This window comes from Phaseolus vulgaris, chromosome 10, assembly GCF_051622355.1.
Source record: "Phaseolus vulgaris cultivar YP4 chromosome 10, ASM5162235v1, whole genome shotgun sequence".
Classification (NCBI taxonomy): Eukaryota; Viridiplantae; Streptophyta; class Magnoliopsida; order Fabales; family Fabaceae; genus Phaseolus; species Phaseolus vulgaris.
The window spans coordinates 37,085,970-37,111,911 of NC_143507.1; the positions used below are offsets into that span (position 1 = coordinate 37,085,970).

At 31.0% G+C, this 25,942-nt stretch overlaps 4 protein-coding genes across 5 annotated transcripts; 2 read left to right on the forward strand and 2 right to left on the reverse strand.

Annotated features, from left to right (window-relative positions):
* Positions 1–2,489: 2,489 nt before the first annotated feature.
* Positions 2,490–5,457, forward strand: LOC137818436 ((+)-neomenthol dehydrogenase). Of its 2 annotated transcripts, none has more exons than XM_068621878.1 (6): positions 2,490–2,969; positions 3,106–3,355; positions 3,932–3,973; positions 4,069–4,242; positions 4,356–4,743; positions 4,964–5,457. In XM_068621878.1, exons 1-5 carry the CDS (start codon positions 2,944–2,946, stop codon positions 4,731–4,733), a joined length of 870 nt encoding a protein of 289 aa, XP_068477979.1. In that variant the 5' UTR covers positions 2,490–2,943; the 3' UTR covers positions 4,734–4,743; positions 4,964–5,457. The 2 variants fall into 2 exon arrangements, with proteins under 2 accessions (XP_068477979.1, XP_068477980.1); XM_068621879.1 differs by having other exon boundaries at positions 4,971–5,457.
* Positions 5,458–12,160: 6,703 nt separating this feature from the next.
* On the forward strand, positions 12,161–14,010 carry LOC137817985 (glycosyl hydrolase 5 family protein). The gene is made up of 2 exons (XM_068621211.2): positions 12,161–13,349; positions 13,518–14,010. Exons 1-2 carry the CDS (start codon positions 12,167–12,169, stop codon positions 13,937–13,939), a joined length of 1,605 nt encoding a protein of 534 aa, XP_068477312.2. The 5' UTR covers positions 12,161–12,166; the 3' UTR covers positions 13,940–14,010.
* Positions 14,011–15,278: 1,268 nt separating this feature from the next.
* LOC137818438 (uncharacterized) lies at positions 15,279–15,782 on the reverse strand. Its single transcript, XM_068621880.2, has 2 exons — positions 15,749–15,782; positions 15,279–15,668 (listed from the first exon to the last, which is right to left on the reverse strand). Exons 1-2 carry the CDS (start codon positions 15,764–15,766, stop codon positions 15,462–15,464), a joined length of 225 nt encoding a protein of 74 aa, XP_068477981.1. The 5' UTR covers positions 15,767–15,782; the 3' UTR covers positions 15,279–15,461.
* A 5,025-nt stretch (positions 15,783–20,807) lies between these two features.
* LOC137817987 (uncharacterized) lies at positions 20,808–21,464 on the reverse strand. The gene has a single exon (XM_068621214.1). The coding sequence runs from the start codon at positions 21,462–21,464 to the stop codon at positions 20,808–20,810; it is 657 nt and encodes a 218-aa protein (XP_068477315.1).
* Between the last annotated feature and the right edge of the window lie 4,478 nt (positions 21,465–25,942).

Here is a 25,942-nt window from a genome sequence, read left to right on the forward strand (position 1 = left end):
CTCCCTGGTTTTCTTTTAGTGCAAACTATTTCCTCCCCAGTATCACTACCATCCTTCTCCATCTCATTAGAATCAGCCCAAAATTTTGAAACAATATCTATAGTTTTCAAACCATCAAAAAAGGAAAAGTGATTTTGCAAGACCAACTATAGTGCTTTAACATGCCCAAAAGACTTAGCCTTCCAATGGGAGGTTATGAGGCGACGAAGATGGTACAATCACAATAGCAAAGACTTCCACATGATGACCATCAATTGGAGTCTTAATTGGTGCTTTAGAATCTGTAGGTGATTTAGCCCTCCGAGGAGAGGTAGGACGCAACGGAGATGGTACGGTCAAGGAGTAGAGACCTCCACATGATAATCATCAATAGGGTTGTAACTGAATGTGACTCTGAGTCCCTGGTTTGCATAACAGTAGGTGAATTCCTTAACATCCCCGATTCTAGGAAATCCAAAGTAGGAGTGGACAACCTCGGCCTGGGTATGGACTTATCATGATCCGAGACATCCTCGAGAGGAGGCATATCTGCAAAATCATCCTCCTCTCCACCTGGTTTATAAGAAACATTTTGTTTTTAAATAATATTACTATGTATTGTTAAAATCATAAACTGAAATATTATGAAATATTTGATTTTTTGTGTGTAAAAAAGGTATGAAATGTTTTTTTTTTTTAAATTACTAAATTATGATATTATATTTTTTATAATATTATTTTATATGTATTTTAATTATTACTATTGCTTTTAACCAATTCAATCATAATTTAACCATTGTCTCACCTGTAAATCTTAAACCCTAAACCTTAAATCTTAAACTGGTTATTTGACCTATTCAATGAAATGTTCGATTTTTAAAACATATACAAAATAAATTAAAAAATCCTTCATATTTGATTTATAAAATATAATAATGAGTATTATTCCTATATGGTGAAATATTTCATATCATATATTATACAATTATTCAAAACACAGGGTATTTACAAGAAAATATAAATTATATCCATGTTCAAAGATTTCCAAAATCAATTTTTAAACCTTAATTTTTTTTTTATAAAAGCTCTCATCTTAGGCATTACTATGAAAGTTGACATTTTAGTTAGGCTGACACCTTAAGTAACAATAATCATCTGCCACAACATGAAAAAAAAAATTATTAAAAAAAAGAAAAAAGAAAATAAAGTAAATATGATGGAACTAGACCAAAACTCATATATTAACAAAATTTATAAACCTTTAAATTGATTCTAAATTGTCATATGTACTTGCAACTTCATATAACAACTTCGCATAGTCTCGTAATAAATACATTTATAACAATCAACGCATAAAGATAAAATTATATCCATATTTTTAGTCTTCATAAAAATTAACATTCACAAATGTATGAGGTATTAAAATACCTTCAAGAAGATTCATGTTGAAAATAAGACCCACCACAAATTAATACCTAACTCTTACTAACATTTATTGATAAAAAAAAGTTTATTACGTCTAATCCATAAAGTATAATGTAAAAAATCCTTTTAGTTTCTTACCACCTAGTATTTTATCGTTTATTTAACTTAGTGGTTTAATTATGATATCTCTTATTAGTAACAAATTTCAATACTCAACATTACCATCACAACATCATCCTCCTATATAACCATCCACTTTCAACCTAAGTCACATAATTTACACTCCAAATTTATATATATTATGTAATCATACAAAAACATAATTTCACTTGAACTTTCAATATTCTTCGAATTCTTTATGTATAAGTATAATATAACTATGTATTGTTTTTGTTAACATATGGATTTTGATCTTGTAACCCATATCTTTAATAATACTTTTTTTTGTAATGACAAATTATTGTTATTACTTGAAGTGTTAATATAGTTGAGATGTCAAGTTTAACATGTATAAAAAAAACTTTCAAACCACTTTTAAGTGTCCAAACACTATAACTCAGAGTATCCGCGACCAAACTTTCAAAGAAAAAATAATTATTATAACTTTTTTTTAGTAATAATTTTTTCTTTTCTTTGAGTGATTAATTCTTAAAAGGGGAAGAATTATCTCAATAAAACTTTTGCTTAAATCACCAAATTTGCTTCAACAATGAAACTCATCGCTTTAAAATGGATGTTCGTAATTCTATTACAATATTAAATGGGATCGTCATAATAACTTACATTTTGCTTGACAGTATTCAAATTAAACAAAAATAAAATTTAATTAAATGAAAAAATTATTTTATAAGACATTTTTTTAAATATCCAAATTTATAAGAGAATTAAAATTTAATTAAAAAAATTAAAATCAAAGTTAATTTTTTCCCCTTTTAACATATTCTGAATTCAGGGTCAAGAAAACTCTAAATATAATTTGAATTTCAAAATCTTACCATTTTGTAGTTCTCTTTTCTCTCTGCTGTTTTTCTGTACTAACAAACACAGAGTAAATAATAATTATCAGAGGACTCAAAGTCAATCTTGAATAAAGTCGTTTGTGGTGTGCATTTACTGTTTTGTTAGGTAAACCCCTCAAGCGATTTTGCAGATTTGATCTGTGTCCATTTTCTCCATCACTTCTTCTGCTGTCTATAATACTCAGTTTTTCAACTTTTTCTAGATGAGCGAATTGTGGTATGATACTTTAAAAGAATCCAGAAGAGATAAATAAGCATTATCAAATTTTCCTGTTTGGCAAACATCCAGAAGAGATGGATAACCATTTATGATATAGACAATATCACATCACTGAAAAAAGGTCAAAGTAATATTTAACACAGATACTAAAATATGTTCCAACCCACATGACTATATAATACGGCACTCACTTTTTTTATTTCATATTTAGAAAATTGAGCTTACATTATTGTATAGCCGTCTTCCACTTTAAATATTATCCTCCTCTTTCTGCATCCGATTCATTCAGATTCAACAACCATGGTTGTGGCAGATGCAAAAGAAAGGTACTACTTTCTCTCTTTATCAAATCATGGGTCCAACATGCTAGTTGCATACCCTTTTCCTTCTAGTGTATTTAGTTTCTACTTGGTGATTAACATTTTAAGGATTTGTTTGTTGTGTTTGTGTTTTTTTTTTCAGATATGCTGTTGTGACAGGTGCAAACAAAGGGATAGGATTAGAGACTGTAAAAGGGCTTGCCTCAAATGGAATCAAGGTGGTGCTCACAGCCAGGGATGTGAAGAGGGGTTATCAAGCAGTTGAGGAATTAAAAAAAGAATTTGGCTTTTCTGGCCTTGTGGTGTTTCACCAGCTTGATGTCACTGATCCTGCAAGTGTTGCATCTTTGGTTGAGTTTGTGAAGACCCAGTTTGGAAGACTTGATATATTGGTAAGATTTTGATCTTATGCTTGATATTCTGAGCTATGCTTTTACTTTTTTACTACTTTCTCCTTTTTGAGTGTAAAGTGAGTTTGTTAAACTTTTAATGACAATGCATGGAATCTTGCATTGTGCCCCCACTTGGTTGGTTCAATTGAAAAATATGATTCACAAGCACCATTTGTCTGGTGATTCTGATACAGAACACTAAAGATGAACAGTGTTTGTCCGAGATTTTTCCTTTATCTGTTCTTATATTAATGTCCAATTCTCCATCTTTTTCCCTAATTAGTCTTCCTATGACTGAACTACATATTTATAATAAGAATGGTGCTCACAGTTCTACAAGCTTACAACATATTTTGATTGATCTGGAAAATCAATGAATTTGTATTGGTGAAAACAGCCTGATCTGGCTGACACCAACCTGATTCAGAGTTTTCTTAGACTTATAATATAAAAAACTTTCCATGACTTATATCGGTGATGTTGAAAAATCTGAATGACTTCACCATAGCAATAACCTGTATATTTTTTCTTAAGATAGATGAAGGATCACTAAACAATTTTCAAATTCATGTGCAGGTGAACAATGCAGGAATCAATGGGTTCAATACAGATGGCATGGTCAGTGATCAGTTTTCTTTACACTGTGTGAGGGTATTGCTCTCTCTAGATTAAAGGCTTCTAAAAGTCATTTGGCTTCTTTTAATCCAATGCAGGTGCCATCAAAAATTAACTGGAAGGAGCTACCTCAAACTTGTGAGATGGCTAAAAATTGCCTAAGAACAAACTACTATGGTGCTAAGGAAACAACTGAGGCATTTCTTCCCCTTCTTCAGTTATCCAATTTACCAATGATTGTTAATGTTTCCTCTGAAGCAGGACTTTTAAAGGTACAAAAATAGCATAATTTTGAATTATTTTAAATAAGATTTTTACACAGTTTAGTAATCAGAAATCATACTAATTTGAAATCTGATGTTATAATACCTATGGTGTATTTCAGTACATATCAAATGGATGGGCTAGGAGGGTGCTTGATGACACTGAAAATCTCAGTGAAGAGCTAATAGATGAGGTGCTGAAGGAGTACATGAAAGACTTAAAAGAAGGTTCATTAGAAAACAAAGGGTGGCCAACCTACCTGTCTGCATATATGGTCTCAAAAGCAGCCATGAATTCATACACAAGGCTTCTGGCCTATAGACACCAAAAATTGTGCATCAATTGTGTCTGTCCTGGTTTTGTTAAAACAGACATTAACAAAAACACTGGCATCTTATCTGTTGAAAATGGTGCTGCTAGTGTTGTGAGATTAGCACTCTTGCCTAATGGTTCCCCTTCTGGCCACTTCTTTACTCGACAAGAAGTGTCAAGCTTTTGAAAGATTTAAGGTCATGATTGGATATTTTTTCATAAATACTTGTAAAGAAAAAGATAAAACAAGTTTCTATATATGAGTTGATTTGAAGTAACTTTTATATTAGTTTATGTAAAAGTTAACTTTAACCTATGAAAGAAACTTCATTATTTTACTTTTCTTTCTTATTTTCTTCTTTTACAAGTATTTATGAAGGATTTATCTAAACAGGACCTATTGCTTACAACTTGCAGATTGCAGATTGCAGATTGGATGAGAGAAAAAAATGATGTGGCTTGGATGAAAGTTTTACCCTTCTGGTCTTTTTTGTGACATAATGGCATGTGGGGAATGCTTCTAAGTTACTTGGCTCTTTTATCTTCTCACATTGTTGGCTCTTGAAATGGTCAAATTTGAAGTTGCAATGATTTTTGGACTGTATCATATAGCAGGACATGAAACTTTCGGCTGTGAAAATTATCAACATTGGGTCATCATGGTGTTTGGCCCTGTCGTCTTCTTCTTAGTCGTGATCAGAGTGCTGTTTGACTTCAAACTTTCAACACACGTGCAATGCTAAAGCACTGCTGATAGCAAAGCAGCGATGATGGATGTCAGGATTTCAGAAAAAGGCAACAATTGTAACAGGACATGCCATTATTTGTGTAGCTTTACCAAATTTACCTCTTTTTGTTCTGTAACATAATATTATTAATATCAACGTAACGTCGTTGGATCTTATCAACCAGTAATGCATGTTCAAATATGAATTTACTAACTTCAATTTTGTAAAGAATTTGCAAAAATAAATAAACTTTTCCTTCTTTAGAATTTGGTTTCTAGAAAAAAAATGTTAAAGTGTGTGCAAACACGATGTTATGTTATTCTAATGGAGGAAGAAAAAAATTCACGTCCAATACAAAGTTGACACGTAACCCAAGACATGCATGGTCCACTATCGTGGTTGTGGATGTGGTGTCCCTGTTTGGTTGTGTTTGTCGATGAGACACGTGGTCTAAATGAAAACTATATAATATATTTAATATTATCTAGTTCTCTCCCCGTGGAAGGCATGAGATTTAATTTTAAAATATAATATATTTACTATATACAACTAATTTCAAAATAATGAAACTTTTTGAAATAATACAAATAAAATGTAATATATATATATATATATTTATACTGTCATAATAATAGTTGTGACAAAATCTTTTCAAATACGTATTATAGTAATCTTGTTATTTGAAGAAATGTTTGTTTATTTATTTAATATATTTGTTTCTGATATTATCATTTTTTAGACTCATAATTAAAAATAAATAAAGTAACATGATTTTATAACTTGAGAACCTGACATGAAGACATTTGTGTTTGAGACAGATTTAATATATGTAAAAAAATAAATACTATATAAGATTTATAATATCATTTAATATTACACATAATTATTTTAATTTTCAATAAAACTAAACACACAAATTGTAAATTGAGTAATAATAATAACAATAATAATTAAAAAATATTATATAATAAAATATTAAATATTAATGTAAAATATTTAAAAACAAATTTATTGTTTTTTAAAATCAAATATTGAAACAGATTTCTAACACTTGAGATTGAGTGAACACAGATTTGACTTTTTGGTAACTTGGTAGTGGGTGAAACTTTTCAATTTTTAATCAAATAAAACACATAATTTGTAAAAGAGCAATACTGATAATAATTTACAAAATATAATATAATAAAATATTCAATAATGTAAAAAGGTAATTGATGTAAAATATTTAAAAATAAATATATTGCTTAAACCCTAAACAAATATCAGCAATTAAAAGTAAGTGAACAAATTTCACCTTGTGGTAACTTAGTAATTTATCATTTAACATTACATATATAACATTTTAGTTTCCAATAAAATCAAGTATATAATTTATAAATGAGTAAAATAATTGAAAAAAATACTATAAAAAAACTAAATAATATAAAAAAATAATTGTTGTAAATAATTTTTGTTACTTAAGTATTAACATAGTTGAGATATCAAGTTGCATAATAATGCCTAACATAAAAATTTTTATTTAAAAAAAATAATTATAATTAAATATTTTTTTAAAATTATTATCTTTTAAATTCAAATATTGAGACAGACGTCTATAAATAAAAGAATGAATAAATTTAAAATTTTTGTAACTCAATAAATTATTATTTAACACTTCATAATTTTCCTCAAATTTTAATAAAATTAAGCAAACATTCTGTAAATAAATAAATAATAATTAAAAAATATGATACAATAAAACAAATAAATATTATAAAAGGATAATTGATGAAAATATTTAAAATTAATCCTAACCTAGCATGCTAGCTACCACTTTTACTTTCTCTAGTTGCATTTCACAATAACATGCAACTTTCTTTTTCAAGAAGAGAATTATTCCTGTTTGGCACTGCAATTAACGGGAATGCGTGAAGTAAATAAATATTATTTATATATCTAATTGCTTCTATACTTTAAATGAGATTTATATACTTTAAATATAAATGAATGTTTGTGATAAATTTATATACTTTAAATAAAATTTATATATCTAATTAAACACTTTTTGCAGACTCAATTTTCCACTGTCTAGCTTTCATTAACATATGATTTCTATCAGTTTTTTTAGTAGTTTTTTTTTTTACGAAAATGTTAAGAAAAAAAGGTACATGAAATAAAAATAGTAACATATTCTTTCTTATTAGATAGGAGAAATGGAAAATATTCATTATAGAATTCTAAAGAATAATTTTTTCCTACCGAATTGGCATCTTGGCATCAAATAAGTGAAAAAAAAATATCCCTTTATACAATTTATTTTAATATTTTAAAATTAAATAATTTTTATAACAAAAAATAGAAAATAAGAGAATGATTTATCTTAATAAAAATAGTGGAGTAACTTTTATTAAGCATATTTATTTTTATCAAAATTAAGATGTGCGTGATACAATTTTTTTAAAAATAAACATATTAAAATCATTTAATTTATATTTTATCTGAATAGATATAAAAGAAAGTGAAATTAGGATAAACATCTCTCCTAAATCAAACTTACTTATTTAAATATATATTAAATAAATAATAAATGCATAAATATAAAAATGTTAAAGTACTATCAAATATTGAAATTAATGTATAATTAAAAATATAAACTTAACATTAAAAAGTTAATAATTAACCTTTATAAAAAAATTAAATTAAGTTATTCTAATATTCAACCAATAAATTTATTAACTTTAAAATAGTTAAATATATTAAAGGCTACATAAGATTCATTTGTAATTCACAGTTCATTTTACCTTTTAATTTACAAATCATTTTGAGATATATTGTTTATATATAGACTCATCTAATGATTTATACAACAATATTTTCTGTCTAAACGTTGTCAACAAATAATTTATTATATCTTATATTTTTCTCACTATTCTCTATTAGGTTTGTGCAAAGATTTATGATGCTAAACAACATTGTTTCTTATTAGTAGAAAACGTTACATTGCTTTGATATTATCAAATTTTGTACGATGAGTTTCATGTATGAGACAGCCATGATTCTTCTATTGTAATTAAATTATAAAATATAAGCTCAATTGTCACTAACAAATGTTTTCAGGAGAAAGTTGGAGTAAGATTGATTGGCTAGAAAATAGAACAAACTTACTTATTTGATTAAGGTACAAAATGGAACAATTTTTCTTTTAAAATAGGTAGAGGATGAGCAAAAGAACATTAGGAAACTTATTTAAAGAAATATTGGTTTAAATGGATTTCATGATGGATGAATTAACTTAGGACTTGATACAAGAGTTAAGAGTTGTTGTTATTATCATAAGAGCATTTAGAAGGCAAATTTTCCCTATTTTTTTAACCTACACTTATATAGTTTTAAATTTCCAAAAATACTCTTTATTCAAAATGAAAATTTGAAATTAAAAATAATACATTTCAAAAAAATAGATCTAAAAAAAGATTATTGTGTTCGATAAATAAATATCTAGAAAAAAAAAATTAAAATTCCATTCTAGAAAAAATATCCGTAATACAAAAATTCTTTATAAAAAAAATCTGGAAACATTTTAGAAAAGGGAATCTGAAATGAATTGTAGATGTACCCCATTTTATTTAAGGATAGTTTCGTCTTTTTATACTTAAATTGGATGCAATGATATGATACAAGAAGTAATTGCCGATTTAGAAACATAATGGACATTGAATCTATAAATTTTTCTTCCTGCACCTTCATAATTCTATAAATCTTAAAACTGACCTTCCTCTTTTATTTGAAATCGAAATTTGGGAGTGTGTTACGGATTCATCAATACAGAAGTGAATCATATTACTTCCCAGATGAGGGGGTGTTCTAGAAGTAAAATTTGCATAAATTGTTGATTTTCGGATTGCTGAATCTAAAAGCTTAATTTCTATAACGGATTGATGGATCCGGAATGATTTTTTTCAATTATGGATTTCTAAATCCGGAATGCATATTTTGAATTATGGATTGGCGGATTCAGAATGGTTTTTTTAATTATGGATTTTTTGCATTTTTTTTATTTTGGATTAACACTGCCTTCATTTACTACTACTGGAAGCACCAATCCAGGAGATTACCATACGTGCCAATCCAAAATTTTACCAGAAGCGCCAATCCAAAAATTTACGGGATTTCATAATTCATAATACATTATATAGGGACGTTTTTGTCTTTGCACAACATTATGAGGTTGCAGGAAGAAAAATGTAGGGGTGCAGGAAGAAACTACCTAAGAAAGAGCACACGTTTTGGGCCGTTTGGGCCTTAACTTCTACCACTGGCCCTTAACTGGAGCGAAGCAAGGTCCATTTGTTGATAAAAAGAACATATTCATAAATACTATATGTTAAATAAAATTGTCTGTATTCCTAGTTCTAACAGTCTTATATTAAACACTACATTAACTAACGAATACTTTCCTTATTAACATAACATTGCTTTTACTCTCTTTAAACATAATAACTATATACATATATCTCTATATATTTAATTTTTTTGGTGGGAAAGAATTTTTATTATATATTTTAAACTATTATAAAACTTATATTTTTATTAAATAATTAACTGATTGAATCGAGGGCAGTCTAATCTAAGAAACATAAAATATCATTGATATTTTTGGAGACTCAGTTACATATAATTGAAACTTACAATTTTTTTGTTTGAATGTCAAATTTAACTTTTAACATGAATACCAATTTAGATGATAAAAAAATAGAGTTAATCATTTACAATGAAACTTGTTAACAGAAAAAAAGATTGGATCTGTGAACAGATTAAGCTTTGTTAACATTGTTACTAACTCGAAAAAACTCTATATATTTATAGATTAAAAATTTATTAATATTTAAAATAATAAATAATTAATTTAACTAACTATTAATTAATTTAGATTGTAAATTTAATAGCTAATTAGATATTGATTTAAAAATTAATTATAAATTTTTATTAATAATATAAAAATACCAATAATTTTTTAGTCTATAAAATAATATCTAATTTAGTCAATATAGAATTAATTATTTTTTTCTCTAACACTAGTTTCTATTTAATTATTATATTTAAATATTATTATTAAAATTATTAATTTAGTTTTATATGATAATTGAAGTTATTATTGTAATTTTTAAGTGTATTAACTAAATATTTATCTTAACCAACTTAAAAGATAAATCATAATAAAGAATTACAAAATATGAGTTTAAAATATACTACCAAACTTTCAATTTGACATAACATCAATTAAATATATTTTTTAACAAGGGAAATATATTTTATTTTTATACTCATCAAACCCACACTCCTCTATCCTTTAAATTTTATATTTCTAGTGTACATGATATTTTAATTTTAAAAGTAAATTAATTATTTTTAATAAAAATAATCACATATTTTTTATTTTGAAAATATTATATTTTTATATTAGTTTTATGATAGTTTTGTATTTATATAATTTAAAAGTACATAAATAATATTAGAATTTTAGATTATTTTATAATATCATATTTAAAATAATTTAAAAATTATACTGTACAATTTAAGAACGCAATTATTCAGGATTGATAACCTTTCTACGGTGAAAGGTTACAACATTCCTAAAATATTTCATATTAATACATTTTTTTATTGATAAAAAATTTGAATCCACATAAAAAAGTTTTTTTTATTAGTGAGAATATTTTTAAAATATTTCATATTAATTATTCTGATAAAAAAATAACACAAATTAAAAATCTTTCAATTTAAAAAGATGGCTTTTACATAGAGCTTAGCTGGAGGATGTTTTGAATATATCAACAATGTCCTACCCAAGTTTCATCTCTTATCTCTCAAAAACATATAATTATCCTATCCAAATTAATATATAATAAAAAATATTAATAATATAATTAATGATGTATAAAATAATTAGTTATATAACAAAATTTAGGTAACTTTTTATACTTTTTTTAATTAAACTTTTTATTTGATGATAATAATTTAAAGATTAAATGCAGTTCATGATATTTTAAATTGTATAAATTTACAAACATTGTCTAATACATAAACATCTTTAATTTTGAGAGCCACTAATAAATATATGATTTTCTTCATAAATATTTTTCTCATATACTTACATTATTTTTCTTATCTTGCCTTTTTATCATTGTTGTTTACGAAGGTTTACCATATATTTTATGTTCAGTGCACAAGGTAAACGTGTAAAATTTAGAAAATTAAATTAAAAATAAAAAGAACTTAGTTGTATGGGAAACGATATTTAGGAATCATATATTTTAAAAAAAGGGATAAAAAATGAATAATTTACTATAAAATAAAAATGTAGTGTTTATGCCTAAAATTTTAGTTTCATAACAAATATGGCAATCACATAATTCATATATGTATATATTTTAATATCACGATATTTTAACAAAGAATAAACATGGTATAAAATATTTTTGATTGATTTAATTAGAACTTTTAATCCAAATTTGTAAAAACAATTAAAGTTATTAAAGATGTTATAATTGATATAATTTAGGTTGTTGTAATTTGATTTTTTTTAAATATTTAATATTTTCATAAAATGTATTTTTACTATATATTATTAAATTATTATAGAAAAAACATAATCATAAGATATGATGGATATTTTTAGAGAGTCGGTTACATTATTGAAACCTCTAGATTTGTCTGTCAAATTTAATCTTAAAAAGTAATTAATGAAATAATAATAAAAAGAGTTAATCAGTTACAAATGGAAGTTATTAACAGAAAAAAAAAGATTAGGATGAGTTAATAGAATAGGTTTTATTAACAGAAAACTCTATATATTTATTTGCATGCTTTCTTCTTCAACATCAAAAGTTATTTTCCATTGAAAGCTTATAGAATGGCTTCACCACTTTCCTTGCTGATCCTCTTCCTTGTGTTCATCTCTGCATCACATTCGAATGCATACCCTTTATCAACGCAGAACAGATGGATCATAGATGAAGCCACAGGACAACGTGCGAAGTTGGTGTGTGCCAATTGGGCTGGCCACCTCAAACCGATGATCCCTGAGGGTCTTGACAAACGGCCATTGAAGGAGCTGGTTGGTGAGCTTGTGAAGCACAACTTCAACTGCGTGCGTCTCACCTATGCAATCTACATGTGGACACGCTATAGCCATGAAAATGTGAGTGCCTCCTTTGCCTCTTTGGATGCACCAGAAGTGGTCCAAGGCATTTCCAAGAACAACCCTTCTGTGTTGTCCATGACACATGTTCAGGCCTTTCATGCAGTCGTTCATGAACTTGGGGTTCAGAATGTGAAAGTGCTGCTTGATAACCATGTGAGTGAGCCAATGTGGTGCTGTGATGATGATGATGAGAATGGCTTCTTCCATGATAGACATTTCAATCCTCAGGAATGGGTTCGTGGCCTTACTTTGGCAGCCAAACACTTCACTGGAAACCATGCTGTTGTGGCAATGAGTTTGAGGAATGAGCTGCATGGTCCTCGCCAGAACTTGCAGGATTGGTACAGGTACATGAGCCAAGGAGCAGTAGCTATTCACAAGACAAATCCAAATGTGCTTGTGCTTATCTCAGGTTTGAACTATGACACTGAGTTGCAGTTCTTGAAGAGTAAACCATTGAAGATAGACTTGGGTAAGAAAATGGTGTACGAGACACATTTGTACTCATGGTCTGGAATTGGGACACTGAAATTGAAAGAGATATGGACAAAGCAACCATTGAATAGGATATGTGCCAACAACATTAAAGGGATAGACTACAGAGCTGGATTCCTTACCACTGGCAAGAATGCAGCTCCTTTGATTTTTACTGAGTTTGGGTTTAACGAGGAAGGTTCTTCAGTGGAAGACAGCAGGTTCTTGACATGCCTTCAAACCTATCTTCTTGGAAAAGATTTGGACTGGGGATTGTGGGCTTTTCAGGGTAGCTACTATGTGAAGAAAGACCAGGTCCAAGTTGATGAGTCATTTGGTCTCATGGATGAAACTTGGCATCACCTTAGATATCCCAACCTCACTCACAAGTTCCAGCTTTTGCAAAGGAAGAATATAGGTAAGCTTTTTGAGTTAAACTCACTAATGAGTTCAGCTATTTTTTATCATGCACTCTTAGATTCATAACCAATACAAAATCACTCATGAGATGATTCTCTATTAACATAGTGATTAGAAAATTTCAAGAACTGTTATCTAATATCTAAGTTGTGTGTTCTTGATGCAGAACCTATCTCTAAGGCCCCCATTGTAAATATCATGTATCACCCTCTATCTGGTCGATGTGCTCAAGTGAATGAGAAGAATGAAGTTGAACTTGGAAGCTGTGAGACCAAAAACAGATGGGTTGGTGGAGAGAATGGGACTAAAATCATTTTACATGGCACTAAGAAGTGCTTAACAGCAGCTGGTGAAGGGCTTCCAGTTGTAGTTTCTGATTGTGAAAGGAAGAGCAGTTCTTGGAAATCTGTATCACTGTCTAAACTTCACTTGGCTACTATGAATCAACAGGAGGAACAACTTTGCTTGCAGAAGGATTCTAACTCATCCAGCATCGTGACTTCAAAGTGTATCTGCATAAAAGATGATTCTCTATGTCTTGATGATCCTCAAAGCCAGTGGTTCCAGCTTGTTGAGACCAATGTGTAGCTTAGCTTAACTGGCTTAAGAGTTTAAGATTACCATTGCAGAAACCTTTCTATTTTTTTTTATTTTTTTTATTTTGCCTAGTTCAATTGAACATTTACTAATATGTTTGGGTATAATATGTTTAGGTTAACTTAAATGTCAAATAAATTAATATTTAATTTTCTTTTGCTGGTTGAAGGTTATTTTACAATTTTTTTTTCTTCAAAATGATAAACTATTAAGAATAAATAACTCATTACTTCTAAAAAGAAAAATAAATAAATCATTATCTTTTAAAGGAGGATTTACAATCTCGAAGTAAAAAAGAAATCGAAAGATTGTATATCCAAATTTTATGTTGAGTATCCAAATTGTGAATACGAAAATATGACGAACATTCAAAATTAATTATTATTGACTCTTAATACCATGAAAGAAAAGACAAAAGGCAAACAAATGAAAGAAAAATTGTATTATTTGACTAATATAATAAAATTACAATAATAACGATAAATAATTTAAAGAATAATAAAATCTAAATTAATAATAAAAATACAAGAAAACAAGTCTATTTGTTTATATAGACTATCTAAACATCAAACCATGTCTAGTGTGTATCTTTGTTTTCTATATTTGTCCTTAAGATTTTCTATGTAAAGGACTATCACGGTTCTCTAGTGTCTTGGCTTTTTTTTTATCCTTTCTAAATATAAATTTGTTGTCCAAATCTCATAAAGTTGACATCTAACCATATGCTAGACAAAACTTGCGTCTAAGCCTCACGTTTGTCTAGATGGTTAGTTAGACTAATCCCAAACCCCTGTTCATCACCAACAAAGTCATAATCTGGATCTTTTAACTTCATAGGCTAGAGAATTCACTACATCTCCCTTTGATGGAGTTAGACTTTATTCAAATTGAACATGAATTGTTTTTTTTTACAGATCGATCGTTATACAAAAAAAACTTGACAAACAAATAAAAAACTTAACAAACAAAGTTGTCCTCAATAAGATTTGTCATTTATTTGTCATTAAAAGAGTACTCCATGTAATTCATGTATAAGAAATTCAATTATCCATCACATCATATTCATTGTAACCTTCCAAACTAATAATAACCGAAATCATCAACCATTAACACCACCGATTCCATTACAAAAACAAGTCATAATTCAAAACATGTACAGATTAGGACTCAATTGTCACCCTACTAAACTAATAATACACACATATAAATTAGTTTTATCTCTATCTCTCCCAAACTGAAATTTATACATAATTATATATTGTAAACTAGTTTTATACCTAATTAATGTCCAATCAACCCATAAAAACAACAAACTGTGTTATGTGAAACTATAAACATATATATTTATAGGATCAATTACAATAAATACTGAATACATCATTGTGACTAGTTTGTCCATGTCTTTTGGTAACTGAAGGACACAACAGTATGAACAAAAGAACAAAATTACACATTGCCAAACCTAGCTATTTGCTTGGCTAAACAAATTGACGAAGAACATTGCATAATGAGATTACTTTTTGGACACTGCATCCTTGGCAGACTGTAGAGTGGAAGTAACAGCAGCAGCAGCACCTGCAAGTATTCCACCACTGGTGTTATTGCTTGAATGGGGCTGGTGAGTTACCTCAACGCTCCTAGCTTCTTGATCTTGCCCTGCTGAAGATCGATAATCCACACTTTCCACCTTTTTTTCGATGCTGGCATTGATACCCTCATTCTGACACAACAATCCATATACAGATTCATTCATTTATCATTGCAACTGAAAAATACAGCAGAAAAAAAAAATACACTAACCTTAGATTGTTGATTCATGATAACCAAGTAAGTTAAAAAGTAAATGAGTTTTGGGTGATTTGTGATTGAGTTTAGGCTTTTAAGAGTGGAGAAAGGCAAATGACATCCATGTATGAGTTCCGACAACGGAGGAAAAGGGCTTAAATAACTACACACCCCTCATCTCACCACTTCACATGCCCTCCCATTCGATTATTTGGAAGAGGCTTCATGCAAAAATATTAATTCAGGAATTGATGGTCACAAAATAATGAAAATGTTGTTATTATCATTATTAGTTAAACATATAAAGTAATATGTTACTTTGTAAATCATAAATTAAAATACACCAATTTAATTTATAAGTGTGATCTAATCAATACAATTTTAAAATTATTTTATTTAAAAAAAATATTTCTCTATTTATTTATATTTTAACATGATTGTCAACCTATCAAAATATAAGAGAATATAGACAATTATTTTATGTTTGTTTTAAATTGTATAAAAATAACTAAAAAAATATAGTAGTGATTATATTTTTTTTAATTAATAAAAATGTAAGTTTATAAATTTATTCTTATATTTAAAAAAATTAAAAAATCAATTTAAATTATTTATTTATAAATTATAATTATTTTTAATTAAAATATTATTTAAATATTTATAATTATAAAATATTTGATAAAAACTTATTTTTATATTAAATAACATTATTATTTTTATCTTTACTTTTTTTAATTAATATAAATATTATATAAATTTATTTTTTTATTATTAAAAAATATATTTATTTTTATTGTTATTTATATTTATAATTTATTATATATATATTGTACATGTGTGGATGTCAGGGCCTGAGTAATGTTGATCTACATTGATACACAATTTGTTGTCGTGCTGGTAATCTTCTATTTCTTCAAAGCTCTTCCTCTCTCGCACGCGTTTCGCCGGTCGGCGGGAGTACCTGCTATTGCACTCCGACGCTCAAGTCAGTGCTCGTGATTAGTCTATTCTCTTAAGATATCAAAAACATACATTTCCTCCTTTCAGAAGTCCCTTTTATTGGTTGACTTGGGCCTCTTCCAACGTGGGCTGGATAGTTGGTTTCAAGGTTAGTGGTCTTTAGTCATGTATGGTAGTTTCCTGATATTACGGGAACGTGTTTCGACGTGCCTTTTACCTATTCAATGTTGAGTAGTAACTGCCTTTGCCACGTATTTATTGTTGGTATTATTTATTCATACCTTCGGTCGTCCGGGGTCCGACTGTTACACTTGCCCCCCAGGCTCAAGGGCATAAATTGCCGAAGAGTCGTATAGGATGGCTGAGAATTCCAAGACAATGCATGATAGCTGGCATGGCATCATTGAAAGCATGGCAGAGATGTGATGTTTGGCAGAGCTGCCATTTTGGGGTGTACTATTTCATCTGATGGCTTCAACGGTGGGGATTTCGTGTCGTTTCAAATACGGAGTCATATTGACCATTGGATCACGATAGATCTGACGGTGCTAGACGAGTGCTGGATAAACCTTTCTCTCACCTTGATGCCTATAAATAGAGCTTTGCCCTGAAGTTTGAAGGTTTACACTTTCTCTTCTCTTGCACGGATTATGCTGCTTGCTTTGAGTGCCGAGTCCATTACGAGTGCCAAGTTCGTCGTCGAGTTCGCTTCCCAGTTTCGTTTACCGTCAAGGTTAGTAATGCCATCCTCCATATAGTCTTCCCATAGTGTAGATTCGTCCTTGACTCGTATTGCATCTGGTAGTGCAAGTCAGTCGTCGGACGACCCAAGCTATGATTGGGTTGATCCATCCGTCCTTAACATTCCGACTAAGATTAAAACTGCTGATGATTTAGATAAGTTTTTCTCTGCAAATAAGGACTTTATAGAAATCGACTGTCTGACCGAGGCGTTAGCCGCGGACGTTTGCGGCATAACCAACCATGTGTGTCACGGTCGGGAAAATGCGCCACACGATTTCTTTTTGTATATAGTACATTCTTTTCCAACTTACACATAACTTTTCCATTTGATGATTTTACCATGGGAGTCCTTCGGATTCTCAATGTCACACCCACGTAGTTGCATCCCAACTCGTGGGCAATTCTTCAAGCCTTCCGAATCCTATGCCAAATTTTTTCGCTTAAACCTGTAGTAAAATTGGCTTTAAAACGAACAAAAAGATTTCCCGAGGCGTGAGTGATCATTGTCCGTAAGGACTTATCTGCGGTGTATTGCGCAGGTCCCCCATGATACATCAAGAACTTCCCGGTAATTTTCGAGGATCAGAACTAGCAAGTTTCTCTTTAAAAGAGTAATACCCAAATAGAACCCATAAATATTATAATAATAAAATAATGAGGAGAGAGAAATTGAAAAGGGAAAATGGAGAAGGAAGAAGATGGTGAACGGAGGGTTTGAAGAAGATGAAAAGGTGAGTGTGTGAGTTGCGTTTTCTGGAGGAGGGGAACCCTTGTTTATATAGGGAAAAAGTAACAGCCCCAAACAACCATTACCCACGTTCCAACAGCCATTGGTGGCCCTATTCCAGGTTCCAACAACACAACTTCTTCAACCTCCGAAAATCTAGCAATGTGGAGGCACAAAACTTCCAAGTCGTGCGACACAATCCAAGGTGGGGAGGGCAACATTTGCTTTTCAAACTTGGAGTCATTCTCCACTTCACTCTACTTCTGAGACTTCCTCCAACAGAAACATCGAAAGATTAGGGTTTATGCTCATCTCTGTTTTTCAGTTTTTTATTTTGCAAAACTGATTATGTTTACAACAAAACCTACCCGAGGGTCATTCATGTATTACTATAATTCGCACCCCAGCACTCCTGTTAGTTGGTTGTCGTTGTCTAGCCGACCGGGGAATGTTCGCTTCGCTGCCTATACCACCTCATATAAAAATTTCAAAGAAAATTATTTTAAGATTTTTGTGGAACCTGACGGCCGAGAACTTTTCTACAATGTGGATGAGACGACTAAGTTTCCTTTCCATTGGACGGAGAAACCCAGCCGACTCGGTAGTTGGTTGTGGAAGTCGTTATCGCCCTTCGACAAGGAGATTATCCTAATTACTAACCAGTTGCCCTGTAGGCTGCCTACTCGAGAACTAACAGCCTTGTATGGGTCGTCTAAGAAGTGGGCAGACTTAAATGGTATGTGAGTTTACGCACTTTCGGTCGTTCTTTTATTAAGTTAATGTAGTTTAATTTTACATGCATTTTTCAGAGATCATTTTGAAGATGGACCCAGGCCTTAACAAGTTTATGAAGAGCTTGAAAAGGCAAGCGGACGGACGCAAGATCTCCACCGTTGTTGGAATTGCGCCTCCACCAATTGATAATGGGTCTCGTTCGTTCGGCGAGCTTAGGTACGAACCGAGACAAAGAAGTGAGTCGACCGATTAGCCATTGGATTTCTTTGAGTACGCTAGGACTTCGCATTTCTGTGATAGCTTTACACTTCTCAGGATTTGCTTCTATGCCTCGATGGGTTAGCATTAACCCTAAGAATTTTCACCTTCTACACCGAACACACACTTTCCAGGGTTTAAAAGCATGCGATACTTGCGTAAGGCTTGGAAAACTTCCTTCAAATATGAAACATGTTGCTCGCACGAGTCAAATTTAACAACAATATCATCAACATATACCTCGACATTCTGTCCGATCATGTCATGGAAAACATAGTCCATCAAATGTTGATAAGTAGCTCTAGCATTTTTGAGGCCGAACGACATGACCTCAGAAAAAGTTGTCGGAGTCCGTTCTAAAAGTTGTTTTCTCTCTATCACGAGGGTGCATCTAGATTTGATTATACCCTGAGTATGCGTCAAGAAAACTTAGGATTTGATGGTCGACTGCTCCGTCGACCAGTCGGTCGATAGTAGGTAGAGGATACGAATCCTTTGGACATGCTATGTTAAGATCTGTGTAATCTACACACATTCTCCATTTACCGTTTGACTTTTTGACCATTACTACGTTAGCCAACCATGTTGTATAGCGGGCTTTCTGAATGAACCCGACCTGTACCAATTTATCAGTTTCTTCTCGGCGGCCTTACGCCTTTCTTCCCTTAACTTCCTTTTCTTCTGGGCGATCGGCCTAGCCTCCTTGTACACAGATAGGCGATGAGTGATAACATCGGGTTTTACCCCGGGCATATTTGCAGCAGTCCAAGCAAAAAGGTCAGCATTTTTCATTAATGCCTTACCGATCGCCTCTCGGTCGTCCTGTTTGAGGGATGTCCCCATGTGCGTTTTGTAGTCCTTATCGTGAAGGAGTATGGGTTAAAGGTCTTCTCCGGCTTCCATGCGAGGATCGTCCAACCGAGGATCGTCCAAATGAGGAGTGAAAACAATGGCCTTCAACCTGTTTATGGAGGGACGGCCGAGCAGAATATTGTAAAACGTGTTGGCATTAACCAGCAAGTACCGAATGTTGATAGTCTTCTTGCTGAGATAATCATCACCGAAGGTGGTGAATAAGTCGATATATCCTCTCGTTTCTACTATTTCCCCCGAAAATACAACTATCTGCTCATTGTAAGGTTGTATCTCTGCCTCCGAAATTTGCATCTTCTTAAAGGTTTCCCAATATAGGATGTCGACCGAGCTCCCTTTGTCAACTAGGACTTTAGCGATTGCAAACTTATCTATCTCCACTGTAATGACCATGAGGTCGTCTTGAGCGGGGTCGATTGCGATAAATTGTTGTCAGTGAACGTGATTGGTGGTATGTGCGGTCGTCGATGTGTAGAAGCTGAATGGACGGACTGAATTGCCCTTAGATGTTTCTTCCTGGCTGAATTAGAGCATCATCCATTCTGCGTTCAGGGCTTTCACTTCGAGGTCGTATCTGTCTGACTGGACTCTCACTTCACTTCCTTCGACTCGTGCGACGATGGTCATCGCGGTTTTAGTCGTCCCTTTGTCCAAAGCGTTCCTTATCCCTGGAGTAATCAATGTCATGTTGGGGCGACCGTGGTGCAGACATGGTTTTTTTACAAATTTGCGGAGGTGGTCGGCTCGAACAAGCTCCTCTATTTTATCCCTTAGTGCCTAACAGCCCTCAGTCGTATGACCGTAATTGCGATGATATTGGCAACGCTTAGCTGTATCCGCATTGGGCGGTGTTTGTGTTTGTTTTAGCGTTGGGATCAATTCGGTTTGTAAGGCTTCGTCCAGAACTTTTTCCCTAGGTACCGTCAAAGGGGTATAATTATGGAAACGAGGACCTCTATTAGAACGATACCGATCTCGGTCGGTTGTCATCATGGAAGGACGAATGCCCTTGTTTCTCTTTGTGTTTTTGACCTGCGTCTTCCTGTGATAGTCAACATGTTCTTCTATTTGCATGAACTTAGTCGCTCTTGTTCTCAATTCATCCATATTATATGGTGGTCGTTTAATAAGACTTTCCGTGAACCGGCCGGGGAGAATGACCGAGACTAAATGGTGCATTGCTATATCTGGGTTTAGATTCCTGATTCCCATACACACCTTGCTGAACATGTCCATAAAAGCCCTCAATGTTTCCCCTTTTTCCTGTTTGACATTGAGAAGAGACATGGAGGACGTACAGTGAGGTCTACTTGTGGCATATTGAGTAGTAAATTTTACTTCCAAAACGTCGAAATTGGTTATAGAGTTTGTGGGAAGTTCAGTGAACCACCCTAGGGGTCCCTCTCTCAGTGAGGTGGGAAAACCTTGCACCATATTGTATGATCCACGGTGTATAGGGTCATTTGTGTTCTAAAAATATTTAAATGTTCGTCTGGATCGATGGATCCATCGTAAAGATTCATAGTCAAGCCCTTCCACTTATCGGGAAGAGGCGTAACAATGATATCATCTGTGAAGGAATGACCCCTTGGATTAACTACCTTGCCGGGAGAAGCATACTTAACGCTTTGATGGGTGTGGTGCGTGAGCGACGTGTGATGCACCACTTGAGTATGGGGAGTTGGTATTTTTGTTCCAGATCGATGTGTGGGTGGTGTTGGCGCGCGAGAGTGTCCCTCCCGTTCGGATTGCTCAAGCCGCTAAAGTAATCTTTTATTCTTCACCTTTAGTTGAGCCAGTTCCTCTGTCTGCCGTTGTCGCATTTCTTCTTGCTTACGCCTATCCTTCTCGTGTCGCAATTGATCTGTAGCTCCTTTCTGAAGCAATTCTTGCGCATCTGAGCTTGGAGGGTTTGGAGCATCATCATCTGCTCTTCTGCCATGTTATCATTGTTGGTGTTGCTCACTGCCGATACCATTGTTGCTCGCTGAAATCCTTATGTTTGGGAAACTGAGATTACTCGTGTCCCACGTTGGGCGCCAATTGTACCTGTGTGGATGTCAAGGCCTGAGTAATGTTGATCCACGTTGATACATAATTTGTTGTCGTGCTGGTAATCTTCTATTTCTTCAAAGCTCTTCCTCTCTCGCGCGTTCCGCTGGTCGGCAGGGGTGCCTGCGATTGCACCCGACGCTCAAGTCAGTGCTCGTGATTAGTCTATTCTCTTAGGATATCAAAAACATACCTTCCCCCCTTTCAGAAGTCCCTTTTATAGGTTGATTTGGGCCTCTTCCAACATGGGCTGGATAGTTGGTTTCATGGTTAGTGGTCTTTAGGTCGTGTATGGTGGTTTCATGATATTACAGGAATGTGTTTCGACATGCCTTTGACCTCTTCAATGTTGAGTAGCCTTTGTCACGTATTTATTGTTGGTATTATTTATTCATACCTTCGGTCGTTTGGGGTCCGACCGGTACATATATAATATGATTAATTATGTTTTTTATAATAATTATATTTTTATAATTTTGATTATATTTTTATAGTTAAATTGTAATTCTATTTTAAATAAAAAGAATAATAATTTAATTTTAAAATAAAAAGTAAAAAATAAATTAAAATAAATAAATAAATTTATATATATATATATATATATATATATATATAACTTTCTTCGCAAAAAGAAAGTTTTGAATGAAAAAATATTCGATTTCCATGCTTTTTCTTTTTTATTATTTTGATTTCTACGGTTAACTTTACGTACAGTAAATATTTTCTTTTCTCCATCAGAAACAAACGAGCCTTAGTTGAAAACAGAATGCGTGATAGAATGTCATGTTCATTTTTCTCTTAAATATATATACAATTAATTTAAAGTATTTATTCAGCCATATTTTTATAAAAGCTTTTATGTTAATTTTTTTTATCATTTTCACTATACCACTTTAAAATTATTATAAACAACTTTTTGTTTATTTTAAAGTCTGTTTCTCTTATCTGCTTCTAATTCTTCGTGTGAATAATGTTTTAATGTCACAAGTTCCACAAGTTAAGAATATTAACGAACTAGTTCAACTTCTTATTAATGTTTTGATTTATTAGGTAGAATGGTTTTAAATTAATGTCACGTGTCAGTCACCTAGTGTGCCACATTCGTATATTTCGTTTTTTCTTTTGATAAACTTTTAATGATTTTCTTTTACATTTTTTGGAATTTCGTGGTGTTGCCACGTGTCAAAGTTTCTCTTGAATTATATATATATATATATATTATTTATAGATTATAATTTTTTTTTTCTCAGGAAGAAATAAAACTAATTTAAAATATTTTATCATTATCATTTTTATTTATATTTAAACTTTTTTTTATTAACAAATATTATCGTGTATTATTTAAATTTATACGAATATTATAATATATTTAATTTGGTTTTATATGTATTTTGAACGTTAAAAATGTACACCTATACGTATATTATTTTAAACATTTAGTATTATTTAATTAGGCTTTTGATACAATTTTATATATTATTTCATAATTATTTTATTAATATTGATTCGGTCTTATGTTAACCATTACACTATACAAGTATTGATCGATCAATTTTTGAAACATTGGCTGTAATATTAGTTTTTTTTTTTTTTATATAGAATAAGTACTTGATTTCATTAGCTAGATTAAAAATGTCTAAATTTAAAACTATTTAGCTTAATTATTCAATCTATAGCATATTATTAAAATAAACTACTATAGACACAAAAACTTAACTGCGTTTATGAATTGAAATTTTAAAATTTTAAGACTAAAATGTTTTAATAAATTATTTTGATTTCAATTTCTGTTTATATTTTTAATCAAACAACATATCCTATCACAAATCTTTTATACTTGAAAAGATAAATTATACTCGTGATTTTTTTAATAGATTATTTAAGATAAGTGTTGTTTATAATATTTGGAGATCTACGTATAAGATAGAAATGCAATCTACTACTCTATCATTAATCTGTAAGTTCTATCATTAATCTGTAAGTTCTATCATTAATCTGTAAGTTATTTATCTTGAAGTCGAAGTTGTTCCTATAAAATGAAGGATTATAATGAAAAGAAGCGCACAGTGAAAGAAACAAGGTTGAAAGACATGATGAATCAGCAGTTTCAAACTGATGAGAATTCTTTGATCATTCCATTTTCAAATTTGTCACCACCACCACCATGCCTTCAAACTAATCGTTACGAGAGATGGAGCGAAGAAGAACACAGGTAAGTACAATTTTTTTTACATTTAAATATTTAAAGGTTAAATATGTCTTTGTATTATAATGCGAAATTGGTTTTTGTTTCTAATCCAAACTTTAAAGTTCTTTGATACTTATAGTAAATATTTTTTTTTCACTCACTTATATACAATGAAATGTCTAGTCGATGTGGGATCTCCAACATACTCTCTCACGCCGAAAGTGATAGCTCGTGCGTGAGATAACATATTATGGGTGATCCGATAGCGGGTGGCCTGATAAGCCCACCAAATAATCGCTATGATAGACTTGAACCTGACTCTGATACCATATTAAGAAGTGAACTTTAAGCCTAACTCAACCCATAAAACCGACTTATAAGGTGAGGTTTGCATTCACTTATATACAATGAAATGTCTTCATCTCTAGTCGAACATGTATTATAATATGAAATTGATTTTGTGTTTCTAGTCCAAATTTTAGATCTCTTAGATATTTGTAATAAGGAAATATGTTATTATCTCTGTGTGTTTATGTAACAAACAAAAGCGTGAATTATATTATAGTATTATAATATCCACGTGAATCAACATGAAATATTTTAACATTTTAATTCATATTGAAATTTCGTTGATCATGTATAAATTTTTTTCCAAAGATTCATTTCAGTAGTTTCTTTACATAAGTATCCAGAAGATCTAAAATTTGAATTAGGAACGAAAATTAATTTGGTTTAAAATGAGAAAATATACATTTAACCCAATATTTAATTAAATCTTATATTTTTTTTTTCCAAACAGATTGTTCCTGACTGGACTTAAGATGTACAAAAAGGGAGAATGGACGAATATTGCAAGAAATGTGGTCAAAAGCAGAACTCCATCACAAGTTGCAAGCCATGCACAGAAATACTACAAACATTTGGCCTTACCCAATAAAGGCAAAAGAAAAAGTATTTACGACATCAAATTATCCGAAAACCAGAATGTTGCAGTTCAGGAGCAAGTTCAGGAGCAAGTTCATGTGATTCCAGACCAAGTTCATGTGCAAAATGACGATGCTGTTTTTTCAAACCTTGGAGACTTGGAAGGTATATGTGAAAGATATGGTATAAATAATTTATAAGATGTTTAGGTCAGTTTTTGGAAGAGAAAAAAGAAAAGAGTGATTATTTTTTTTTCAGCAATGAATAAATGAAATAAAATGAGACACTTGGATGGTGTCTCAATCTTATAAATGAATAAAATTTGGTTTCTATTTCATGATTTTCTTGTAGTGAACGACACATACTAATTACTTGTATTTTGTCGTGTTGTGTCATAATATTATAATCACTACAAGAAAATCATTAAATAGAAACAAATTTTTAGAGATCAAAATAATTAGTTGCAATAGTAACTAAATTAGAAATAATTTTAGAAACTAAAAAAAAAATTGATTTCTAAATTAATTTCTATTATTGTTAAATAGTTTCTAAATTGGTATCTAATTAGCAACCAAAGTTTTTTCTACCAAATTTAGAAACTAAATAATTGGTAGTTAAAAACTTTGGTTGCTAATTAGATACCAATTTAGAAACTATTTAACCATAATAGAAACTAATTTAGAAATCAATTTTTTTTTTAGTTTCTAAAATGATTTCTAATTTAGTTATTATATAACTAATTACTTTA